Here is a 12,582-nt window from a genome sequence, read left to right on the forward strand (position 1 = left end):
TCCACTTATGGTCTAGACTATAGAAGTATATGATGCAACATGTTAGATCTTAGAATTTCTTTACTGTACTACAATGTAATGTGCTTGCAGAACTCTTTTGTTTGGCAGATTCACACATTACAGAATTCCTACATGGAAGACTGCTCTGTGTATGAATGCATATGAAACCCAGAGGTAAATTATAATAAGTGACTACTGCATGGCTGGGGTATTTCCTACATACTCATACACTGGAAAGTTTTGCCAGATTCCAATTACCTAGCAAAGGTATAAGCAATGGAAAAATGAGGTGCGCCATCATGCATTACTACCAAATCATTTTATTTGTTTTCAATTACTTACAGAGATGGTGAGCATATCGTAAATGAAATGCATCACATCCATGCACATGGTGGTAAAGAGTTTTCTCTATCAGATCCTGTGGCTCATATCCAGTTAATTCAGTCACTCTAAAACAGAAAAATATAGCTAATAAGCAAGTATTTTGCTATAGTAAACAAATACTAAATAGTCCCAAATGTCAAATAGAAAGAAGCTGCTTAAATGGGAGCGCTGAAAACCTTTCAGAATTGTTAACTTATTTTTAACCATAGTTACATTGGAATTTTATGTACACAAGTAGGGGACCTGCAAGGACTTGCAGGGGCATCTCATTTCTGCTCCCCCACTATGTCTTCTTTCCCTTCCCTGCCCCCCACAGCCTCTCCACACTTTTCCTGCTTCCTTCTCTCCTTCCCACCCACCATTTTCTGCCCCCTCCCAATTTTCAGCTTTCTTCCCCCACCCCCAGGAGCCTCTCCCCTATGATCCAGTTACATGGTGTAAGCTAAACCAGGCCCAGTTGCATGGTGGGGAACCTGCAAGGACTTCTAGGTGGGGAGGGTACTTTCCCACACTATTTCCTCATTCTCTCCTCCTGGCAGCCTCCATATGTTCATCTTTCCCTATGTCCTTCTCTCCTTCAAATCCACTAAACAACTTACCTTTTATCTGCCCCCCCCATCTTCATCTATATTCAGAAATTTACTTTATTTATTCATTTATTTTTATTTATTTATTTTTGATTTATATTCCACCCTCCCCACACCAGCAGGCTCAGGACGGATTACAAACACATACAAATTAAAATACATAAAACCATTAATATAAGTTAACAACCATAAAAAATCCAGAATTATACAATTTAAAATACAAATAAACATGAACATAGCAGCACAAAAATCCAACCGACCCAGCCTTAATCATCTCCAGAGCATCTTAGCAGTAAAGGAGATTACTAAATGGGGGTATTGGTAGTGGGGAGTGCCTATTCCACCATCAGCCAGCCAGGAGGGCTCCGCTTAGCACCGCCCATATGCCTGGCGGAACAGCTCCGTCTTGCAGGCCCAGTGGAAAAATAAATCCTGCCGGGCTTTGGTCTCATTAGACAGTGCATTCCACCAGGCTGGGGCCAGGACCGAAAAGGCCCTGGCCCTGGTCAATGCCAGGTGGGCCTCCCTGGGGCCAGGAACTTTAGCAGATGTTTCTCACTAAAGCGAAGAGTCCAGAGTCCTCTAGGGTTCATCCGGGGAGAGGCGGTCCTGCAGATACACCGGTCCCAGTCTGCATAGGGCTTTATAGGTTAAAATCAAAATCTTGAACCTGATTCAGTACTCCACTGGTAACCAGTGCAGCTGAAGCAGTGCCGGCATTATATGCTTATGCACTGCCAATCCAGTGATGACACGTGCCACCGCATTCTGCACCAGCTGTAACCACCGGATCAGGTTCAGGGGAAGCCCTGCATAGAGTGAGTTACAGTAGTCTAACATAGAGGTGACTGTTGCCTGGACCACTGTAGTCAAGCCGCGGGACGAAAGATACAGGGCAAGCTGCCTGGCCTGTCGAAGACAGAAAAACGAGGACCTGGTAACTGCAGTGATCTGGGCCTCCATTGTCAAGAAGGCATCCAGGATCACCCCCAGGCTCTTGACTCTCTGAGCCAGCATAAGCACCACCCCATCGAATGCAGGGAGCCGGGGTCCCGAATCCATGTTTCCGCAACTCAAGTACAGGATCTTCATCTTCACAGGGTTTAACTTCAGCTGACTTTGCCTCAACCATCCAGCCACGGCTTCAAAAGCATGCTCCAGGACATCTGGGGCAGATCCAGGCTGGCCGTCCATCAACAGATATAGCTGGGTGTCATCCGCATATTGGTGGCACCCAAGCCCGAAACTCCGCATCAACTGGATGAGGGGGCGCATATAGATATTGAACAATAATGGGGAGAGTATTGCCCCCTGCGGCAAACCACGTATTAGTGGCCGACAGGACGATAACTTATCCCCTAGCGCCACCCTCTGTCCCCAACCATGAAGAAGAGATGAGCCACTGTAGTGCTGTCCCCTGAATTCCCACATCGGTGAGGCAGTGGGTCAAAAGGTCATAATCGACCGTATCGAATGCTGCTGAAAGATCTAATAAAATCAGCAACACCAATCCACCTCAATCCAGGTGTCTGTGAGGGGGACCAGCAATGTCTCCACCCCGTGTCCCAGGCGAAAACCAGACTGGAAGGGATCTAGGGCCAAGGTTTCCTTCAGGAAATTCTGCAGTTGGTTCTCCGCTGCCCGCTCAATCACCTTTCCCAGAAACGGAAGGTTCGAGACTGGGCAGTAACTGAGCGGGTCGGCTGGATCCAGCAATGGTTTCTTTAAAAGAGGCCTCACCACAGCCTCCTTAAGTGCTCTGGGAAAGATTCCAGAGCTCAGAGACAAGTTATAAACTGCCTCTCTCCCCAATGGGGACCCAAAGAAGCCCTGGTCCCCTGAATTCCCACATCGGCGAGGCAGTAGGTCAAAAGGTCATAATCGACCGTATCAAATGCTGCTGAAAGATCTAATAAAATCAGCAGTGCTGATCCACCTCAATCCAGGTGTCTGTGGGGGCGACCAGCAATGTCTCCACCCCATGTCCCAGGCGAAAACCAGATTGGAAGGGATCTAGGGCCGAGGATTCCTTCAGGAAATTCTGCAATTGGTTCTCTGCTGCCCGCTCAATCACCTTTCCCAAAAACGGAAGGTTTGAGACCAGGCAGTAACTGAGCAGGTCAGCTGGATCCAGCAATAATTTCTTTAAAAGAGGCCTCACCACAGCCTCAAGTGCTCTGGGAAAGACTCCAGAGCTCAGGGACAAGTTATAAACTGCTTCTCTCCCCAATGGGGACTCAGAGAAGTCTACATCATTCTCCTCTTCTCCATTTTATCCTCATTGCAACACTGTGAGGTAGGTTAGGCTGAGAATGTGTGATGGATTAAAGCCACCCAGTGAACTTTCACACCAGAGGATCCAGGAGACTTAGGTCTACTCTGAAACTCTAACCGCTACACTACACTTGCTTTAGGTGGGGGATGCTACTGTTGAACAGCAGCAATCAGCCAAGCCCGGGTAAGTCATTCAAGTCATGTGGTATTAAGTCATCTGGTATTTTCTTATTGGCCTGGCCCCAATGAGTCCTCTGTCAAAAGCCATAACAGCCCTGGAAAAAGCCCTGCCCCCTGCCCCTGCCTTTTACTGACAGAAACCGAGCCTGGAATACTAACTAAACTGTTATTGTTCCACAGCAACAGCCACTGAGGGCATCTAGTTAAAGCTACAAGCTTTATCATATAAAATAACATACAAAATCCTTTAAGACAAGACAAGTGCAACAAGAAAATGTTGCACTTATATTTATTGAGCACTATACAGTACCTACTGATTTTCTGTATCAGGATGAATAGCCAGGAGCGGCGCCAGGGTTTCCGGTGCCCGCAGCTGGCCAGCCAGCCAGCCGGCTGCACACGCACGCATGCACATACGCATGCACACACACCAGCCTGCATACACATACGCATGCACACACACCAGCCTGTGTAATGACGTCACGTGACGTCATCAAGGCGCATGCACACGAGCCGGCCCGATTGCTGCAGCGGGCAGCTGGGACGGCGCATGGGTGGCCTCCCAGCTCTCCTGTTCGGTTACCCTGCACCGCCCCAGATGCCTGCCTGCGGCTGCTGCGCCCAACTGGGGGCGTGTGTTGGCGGCGGCGGCAGCATGGGGCGGGAGGGCTGGGAGGCTGCAGCTCCGTGGCGCGTGCTCCCGCCCCCAGCGCCTCCTCTGCCGCCCCCTCCTGCGCCGCACACCCTGAGGCAACTGCCTACCTGGTCTCAATGGGTGCACCAGCCCTGTGAATAGCAGATCTTGCTTTCTATCAGATGCCAGTTTTTGGAAGGTAAATCTTCAGCAGTGTCTCCATTTGTTGACAAGAGTGACAGGTATTATGTATATTACCTCTACTGACTGGTTAATTGGGACTGTTTGCTCACAACCACAACCTTCAGCAAAGTTGCCAAAACTTCTGGAAAAGGATTTAATTACCTAATCACAGATAGCAAAATGCTGGGCCAGAAAAATACTTGAGGCTTCCATGGGCACTACACCAGTGGTTAAGAGTGATGGAACTTTAATCTAGAGAACTGGGTTTGATTCCCTACTCCTTCACTTGAAGCCAGCTGGGTGACCCTCGGTCAGTCAACCTCACCCACCTCACAGGGTGGTTGTTGTGGGAATAATACTACTTTGTAAACCGCTCTGAGTAGGTTTTAAGTTGTCCTGAAGGGCAGTATATAAATCAAATGTTGTTGTTGTTATTATGGCCTGAATTAGCATTGGGTACCCACCAGGCCCACTGCTAGTTAATATTTGAGACACATGGCCCAGGTGTCATGGTGATTTGTTTCTGAGACAAAAACTATGCTTAGTTCTTCATGCACTCATCTGGTTTCTTCAAGTAACTGTGCAATCCTAAGGCAAGGTGTGGAAAGTGCACAGGGAGAGAATTAAGGCTTGTGCGCATGTAAATGGCACTTATGTGGGGGTAACCCCTGTTCACCAGTGGCCACACAAGGCGCACTACTGCATATGGGTTGCCACCAGTGAGCATGCTTGGCGGCAGGGCAGAGGCATAAGTGCAGTGCAAGGTCCCGCGCTGGCGGCGGAGAGGGCAGGCTGGGGGGTGGGCCACGAGTTAGACGGCTTCCTCTCCAGGCCCGGAAATGCCCCCTGCAACAGCAGAAAGTTATGCCATGAAAAAAGGAGGCGCAGCCCACAGGCACCCATTGAATGGGAAAACTCGGGCCATCCTCCTAGCACACGGCCCTCCCCATGTGGCCTGAATAGGGCTTAGGATGGCAACTACCGCAGGGACCAATCCGCATGCACTTCTGGGGTGGGCAAGCCCCCCCTCCTCGTGCCCGATCAGTTGCCCACGCACCCTACATAAACTCCAGCTGTGCCACTCATGAACTCAGTTAAGTAGGTGGCAGCCGGAAGCTATGCCCAGCAGCCTCCTGCTGCAGGGACTTTTTGAGCAAGGCAGGAGAGTATGTACACACGGTGGCGGGTCACAAGTGTACTGGGGGACTTAGCGGAAAATTTGGAGCACTTTGCACTCGTTCAAGGAAAGAAGAGAAAAGTCCAGAATGTCTGACTAACAACAACCACCCAAGTCCCCTTGCAAGTTATCTGACTCTGGAGTCCCAGCTTCAGAAGGAGCAAGGGAGCACTGGCAGGTAAAAAAGAGGTGGGGCGGCTACTCTGAATTGCTGATTTGTACCAGCTGCCCTCCTCTCCTGAACCCTCCCAATGCCAGCCTCTGCAGCTGAGGTCCCTCCCAGCAGAGGAGGAAGTGTGGCCACAGGTCGGGCTGACGGTGTTTGTAACTCCCTGTTGATGGAGGGGCTCAGTCCCTTGACTTTCTCCCTCACAGGATAAGATCATTCTGATGCACAGCGCTTTCTCACCAGAGGGTCATGCATCATCTGGTTGTGGACTGGACCTGTGTTACTGAAGCTGCTGTAGTCATTGAAGTAAAGATTTATTATAATTTTATCCTTTCCTTCTTCAAAGACACAGGTGTTGTCACCCTGCAAGTTTACTCTAACAATAACCCAGGGAGGTGAGAGAGAATGAGAATGAGAGCCAAGCTACAAGTGACACCTGACACAGGTTGGACACTTGTCAGCTTCCCTCAAGTTCTGATGGGAAATGTAGGCATCCTGGTCTTGCAGCTTGGCTTTCCAATTAATTGAAGTTTACAGAGCAGCAGTCTATGGGAGGGAGAATATGTGGTCGAGAGGGGAGTGCAGGTGTCAGGCTCTTCCAGGAGTCCCCCTTCCCCTCCACTGGGTGTGGTGGGGGGATGGTTCTGTAAATTTAAATTAAATGGAGAGCCAAGCTGCAAAACCAGGATGCCTATATTTCCCATCAAAATCTGAGGGAAGCTGACAAGTGTTCAACCTGTGTCAGGCATCACTTGTAACTTGGCTCTGAGAATGAGAATGAATGATTGACCCAAGGACTCCCAAACTAGAGGTCTGTATTTAAATGTATGTTTAGTCTCTGGAAAGTGTTGATAGTGGGGAAATGCTATTAGTTCCATGCTTTGTTTCTCTGAGATGACAATAAGAGAGATGGAAAGAAGAACGCCCTTGTACATTCATGTACCCACCACAAATATGCTCTGATCTGGATGCCAGCATTATTAGGTAAGGCAGAAGAAATGCTAAATGTACCCTCTGGCACATTTCTGAATCAATCTGGCCCAGTTACAGTGATGGATAGTGACAAGAGCCTGGCATATGAGAAGGCCACTCCTTGTGCATGGGACACTTGCCCATCTTGGCTGCTAAAATCATGTAAAGATCACATAAATGAGTCCTTTATGTCTATCATAAATCAGTCACTAGCTCAGGACATCTTTCCTCGGCTACTCAAAGACGAGGTCATTTGCCCACTACTTAAAAAACCATCCCTAGACAAAAATGATGTGGCCAATTATTATCCACTCTCTAATTTGCTCTTCCTGAGCAAAGTGATTGAGGGAACAGTTGGTAACCAATTCCAGGTATTCTTACATAACTCTGGTGCTCTGGACATTTTGCAGTCTGGTTTCAGGCTGGACTATGGAACAGAGAATGCTCTAGTGGCTTTAGCTGATGACCTCCATCTGAATATAGACAAAGGCCATGCTTCTTTGTTGCTCCTTTTGGATCTATCTGCAGCCTTTGATACAGGAGACCATGCCATCTTGTTGAGGTGTTTGGAGGCAGAAGTGGGTATCATGAGTTGTGCCTTGGATGGTTTATGGTTCCTCATGAAGCAGAGGAACCTCATGAAGCAGACTCAGAGTTACTGTTAGTGACCAGCTATCTTCAGTGTGAGAATTATCTTGTGTGGTATTACAAGGTGTACTCTTATCCCCCCATGTTATTCAACCTCTATATAAAGCCTTTAGGAGAAATCATTTGTAGATATGGAACTGGATGTCAACAATATGCAGATAACACTCAGCTCTATATCTCGGACTTGAGTCACTGCCTGATAGCTGTGGTCAAATGGCTGAAATCGAACAAATTGAAACTGAATCCAGGCAAGACAGAAGTGAAGCTGGTTGGGAAGGCAGAGATACTGAAGAACACTGTGCTTCTCACTTTCTATGAGGTTCAGTTGACCCATGCTGATTTAGTTAAGAGCCTAGGAGTTCTACTGGATCCAGTGCTGCTGCTAGAGAAGCAAGTAAATGTAGCTGCAAATATGGCTTTCTCCCAACCCGTGGCCTGGAAAATGGCACCGTACCATGACAAGGCCAATCTGGCCACCTAAACTGAGACTAGACTACTGTAATGTACTCTATAAAGATCCACTTCAAAGTGAACTTGGAAACTAGACAGTGCAGAATGCCACAAATTGATTGTCATCAGGAGCTAAGCAGAGCATGCATATTACTCCCATTCTGCAGTCCACTGGCTACCCATCAGCTACTGGGCTCAATTTAAGGTTTTGGCTATCACTTACAAAGGCCTCCGTGGCCTTGACCCCTCATATCTGCAGGACCGCCTCTTTCCCTATGCTGTGCCACAGCAGCTTCACTCATCTGAACAGGACCTTCTGCAGATACCACCCCGCAAAATCAGTCGCTGCCCATACATGCACATTCTCTGTTGTGGCACCCACCTTGTGGAATGGCCTGCCTGAAGAGGTCAGGAGACCTGCCACTCTCCTGGCCTTCCACAAACTTTGCAAAACTGAATTATCTGGGAGGGCTTTTTCACTCAGATAATAGAGCTGTGCTGTAAGAAATGGCTGAGAGAGATCCTTTGGCAAAGAGACAGGGACTATAGTTTATACTACCAGGTACTGTCTGGTGATGTAGATATGCTCCTATTGGATAGTTTCCATGCTGTTAAATTAATTAAATTTTGTTTCCGCAATGTTTCATTTCTGTATTTGAAATTATGCTTGTTTTCAAATGTCTGCAATCTATAACCTATTGTATTGTTTATTGAATGTAATTACGCTGTGTAGTCCTTCTTGTGCCTCAGTGAGAAAGGCAGACTATAAATAAAAATAAAAGTTTAAAAATAACAGGAATATCACTGCTTTTCTGATGGAAGTCATTCAGGATAAATGCATTTTCCACAAAGCCTGACAGTCATTATCATTTAACTGAGCATGAAACTTATAGCAAAATTTTATCTCACAGTTCACAAAACTTACAGAGCACTGGCATCAACCAGTCTCTTAACTCAATGCACTGTGTGGCCAGGCAGCTACTTGATTAGCAACAAGGACTACTGTCATTCATTTTTAAAGCTACACATAATTTTTAACTTGCATGAAATACATCAAGTGCAAATTCTGTAAAATACTACACTATACTCCCTGTCAATTTTGAGTTACAACCAAGCATCAGCAAATATTATCAGTATTTCATTTTCACATGGACATTGAATATTTTACATGAAATTTGCAGAGGATGATCTTAAAAAGCATTTATGGGGAAACAGGATTTAAGGCTTGTGGCACCTTAAAGACCAACAAGATTTTCAGAGTGTAAGCTCTGACTAAAGCTTTCACGCTGAAAATCTTGTTGGTCTCTAAGGTGCCACTGGACTCAAATCCTGCTGTTCTACTGCAGGCCAACATGGCTACCCACCTAAAACCATCTTTAGGGGGCAAAGTCATGTTAGCCCTCTTATTTCCAATCCCAGGATCTGATGCTCACAAAAGCCTTCATCCACCAGCATTATTCATTGCTCCCCTTATTAAGTTATATTGAAAAGGGAACAGTGCAAGGCCCAGAGAAGACAAAACCAAGCAGGTGCAAGAAACACTCAGCTCAGCCAGAATAGTTAGAGAGGACAAAAAAGGGCCGTTCCTGTAATAGTACCAGTTGAAACGAGGGAAGGGAAAATCCCTACAGGAAACACCAACACTCAACGTGCAAAACCACTCTTATTAATAAATATTTAGTTTTCCAAAGTGCAAATGCCTCTTATTTCTTTAAACAATGTTACAGATTCATTCATGCAAGAAGTTCATCCAATACACAAACTCTACAGAATATGTACAGTTGGCGCAGTATACAAATAGACTTCCAGGTTTAGTAAAAACTCTGTCCAACGAAAGTCCTTTAAACACTTTTTTCTTTTGTTTATTCTTTCCTCTTATGGAGTTCTTTCCAACTCGAATTCCTCCAGTAGGTTGGAAATTGATGTTGTTTCCTCCTAGGGCTAATGTGACACGCTCCTGAAGAAGGTGGCACGAAATCTGTGTTCGTAGCCGGCCCCAGATTGAGCGTGGAGGCCCCCCCTTCTGCTTGGAATATCTGGTTTCACCTACTGGAGGCAAATGCCTCTTATTAAAGAAATAAGAGGCATTGCACTTTGGAAAACTAAATATTTATTAATAAGAGCGGTTTTGCACGTTGAGTGTTGGTGTTTCCTGTAGGGATTTTCCCTTCCCTCGCTTCAACCAGCCAGAATAGTTGTCATAAGTCTCTTGTCAACAAAAGTGAATTTTAATACCAGCAGGGTTTTTTTTATTTACACTTTCACTGTTTTCTGCTGCGCTGGGCTTTCCACTATTTCTGTGAGAATTCATAGTGGCATTATAGTAAAAGCCCACTTTACATTAGTTAAATTATTACTTAAACTGCTGTCTCCACAGCAAAACATGTTAACTATCCAAAAAAGTTGCAGCCCAATCCAGTGTCTATTTCCTGAAAAGTCAGACACTGGAAGTAAGTCTGTGTAAATATTGTTGGAAATTGCAATGTCTGGTGTACTGCAGCAGCAAGAAAGGTAGAAGAGCCTTCTATGCAGGGGGCAGCTAGGATCACTTAGTTAGGACAGTGAGAGCAGCATCTCTCTTGTTTCCTGGGGGTCATTTCCTTGTCTTGTCTCCTATTGGCTAAACAGGGCAATATCCTGCTTCTTCTCTCTCCTGCCTTATTCAGTCTCTCTACAAGATGTAGTCAGATAGCAAGGACTCCATCCCTCTCCCTCTTCACTATCAAGTATGTATTTCCTCAAACTTTCTGCCTCTTTAATCAGCACAGCGTAACTTCTGTTCTGTTTACACTCAGCTAACAAATATGAGTAAGATTGTAATAGGAAGTAAGTGTGACTAGGACTGTAGCTTTAGGAAGAAAAGATGAAAGAAAGGACATCTTGTGATTAAAATATAAAGTGAATTTCAAAATTCTAACATGAATAAATCTTTGCCAAAGGTTTCCTGTTTGAACTTGAGTATTCAGCTTGTCCCTCATTTGCCACCTCTGCAGTAGAGTGTTACAGCAGTTTATACAAAGCCAGCTATTCAAAACAAAAACCCAAAAACCAAACCGAATTCTTCAGGAAGACTGGTTATTTCAGTGATATTTCAGCAGAAAACAAAAAACACATAATCACTGTAGTCATTAAAACCTTACACTATATGTTACAGGTGTAACAGTCAATTGTTTATCTTTTCAATAAAGAAGAAGCAGTAGATACTTCTGTAAAACCTTATGGCTTAGTTTTCAAAAATCCTACTAATCCAAACAAAACATTGCTGCTGTAGTTTGGCAGAGTTAGCATATAGAGGGATGGGACAGAAATGTTTTAAATAAACTTTTACTTACCTGGAATCTAGGAATATTAATTTTAAGTCCAGGCTTGCTCTGAACATAAACATGTTACTATGAAGCTTGATCTCAGTAATTGCACTAGGAGGTAAAGACTGCCCTACAGCAACCAGTCCCACAATTTGGTAGCAGGAATCATACAAAGACATATCCAGCATGTATTGCCTTATCTTCAAATAGCCACTGCAGTGGATCACCTAGTATGGAGTGGGGAAAAGTGTAAATTTATGGAAAGACTTCAAAATTGCACCTTAACCAGAAAAAAACAATTTTCTTTATAACTTTTTGCTTGCATAGTCTGTTAAAGTCTAAATGTCTAAATGTCTAACTAATTTGTAATAAAAGATAGAAACAATTCATTGTATGCCAACAGTAAATTATAATTCATTTTACATTAATTAACATTTGTCTTTTTGATAGATAATTCTTCTTTGTTAACTCATACATATTTTATTATACATGAAGGATACTGTGAAAAAGTGAAACCTTAAGCACTAACAAATTTATTGCAGCATAAGGTTTTGTGACTGAGCCCACTTCTAGAGATGCAGTGAGTTCTCAATCAGCAGGATTTTTATTATACACAAAGTACAGAGAGGAAAATATGTGAACAGCAGGTTAAAAGTCTATTTTGTAACACTGCAAAAATAATAAGAAGGATGATGATTTGCAACAGCTGCAATTAGACATAACACAGTTACCTAGTTATGTTAAGCAGTTACATGTATAGAAAACTACAAAATAGGCCACAAAAAGTTACAGAATTCTATTAGTTGGCATATAACTACATCTGAGCAAGTTTCTTCATCAAGATTTTGTCAATCACATATACATGTGCATGTATGCACTGAAAAAAGTTCTGTGTTTGTGATGGTGAAGTCTCACCATGAATACAGCATGCAAATAGTATGGGAGGTAGGACATGAGGGGAGGGAAGATTGCCTGATCCTATGAACATTTACTCAACAGTAAGTTCCACTGAGTTCAATGGTGCTTCCTCCCACTCACATTACTACTCAAGACTGCAACCTTAACCAGCCTCAAACTCTGGGAAGAAATTACCTCTTCTCCCTTTCATCTCTCTTCCCTCCCCAGTCATTCTGGTCCTCAGTAATAACAGTTGTCTTTGCAAAGGAGAAACTTGCCATTTGATAAGGAAATAAAAGGAAGGAAGCAACAAAGAGGAAGCAACCAGTGGAAGCAACAAAAATAGCTGTAATCACTAAAGACCAGACTGATGCCGAGAGGAGCACCTTGTAACAGCAGCTTCTCCTTGGAAAGAATGTGAGGCAGCAAAAGTAAATCCTTATGGGAAAGTGTGTTATCGCTTCTGATGAGGCTTTTCACTTATCCACCCTGGACTAGCTTCAGATTTAGAGCAAGGGGTTGTCTTGCCCTTTTCTTCTTCCACCTCACCATGATATCACATCTCTGGCTATAACAGAGGAAGAGAAGGAGCTCTCCTTAGCTTGGGAAGTCTATGATTTAAATATCTGGCTACAGGCTAGGCAGCTATCCTGCCTTCCATCTGTCATGGAATATTGTATCTCTTGTTGGAGGGAGCATTCCTTTTGAAATGGACACATGGA

The 12,582-nt window shown here is 44.6% G+C and overlaps 1 protein-coding gene across 1 annotated transcript in view; it reads right to left on the bottom strand.

The window, feature by feature from the left end:
* The window catches only part of SIM2 (SIM bHLH transcription factor 2), a 71,705-nt gene that overhangs the window by 17,022 nt on the left and 42,101 nt on the right, over positions 1-12,582 (bottom strand). Inside the window, exons 6-7 of the mRNA XM_054973072.1 lie at positions 10,991-11,190; positions 343-449 (exon numbers count right to left, since the gene is read on the bottom strand). Coding sequence (XP_054829047.1) covers positions 343-449; positions 10,991-11,190 — 307 coding nt within the window. The remainder of the gene's footprint in view (positions 1-342; positions 450-10,990; positions 11,191-12,582) is intronic.

The sequence above is a fragment of the Eublepharis macularius genome, chromosome 3 (genome assembly GCF_028583425.1).
Source record: "Eublepharis macularius isolate TG4126 chromosome 3, MPM_Emac_v1.0, whole genome shotgun sequence".
In the NCBI taxonomy this organism is placed as follows: Eukaryota; Metazoa; Chordata; class Lepidosauria; order Squamata; family Eublepharidae; genus Eublepharis; species Eublepharis macularius.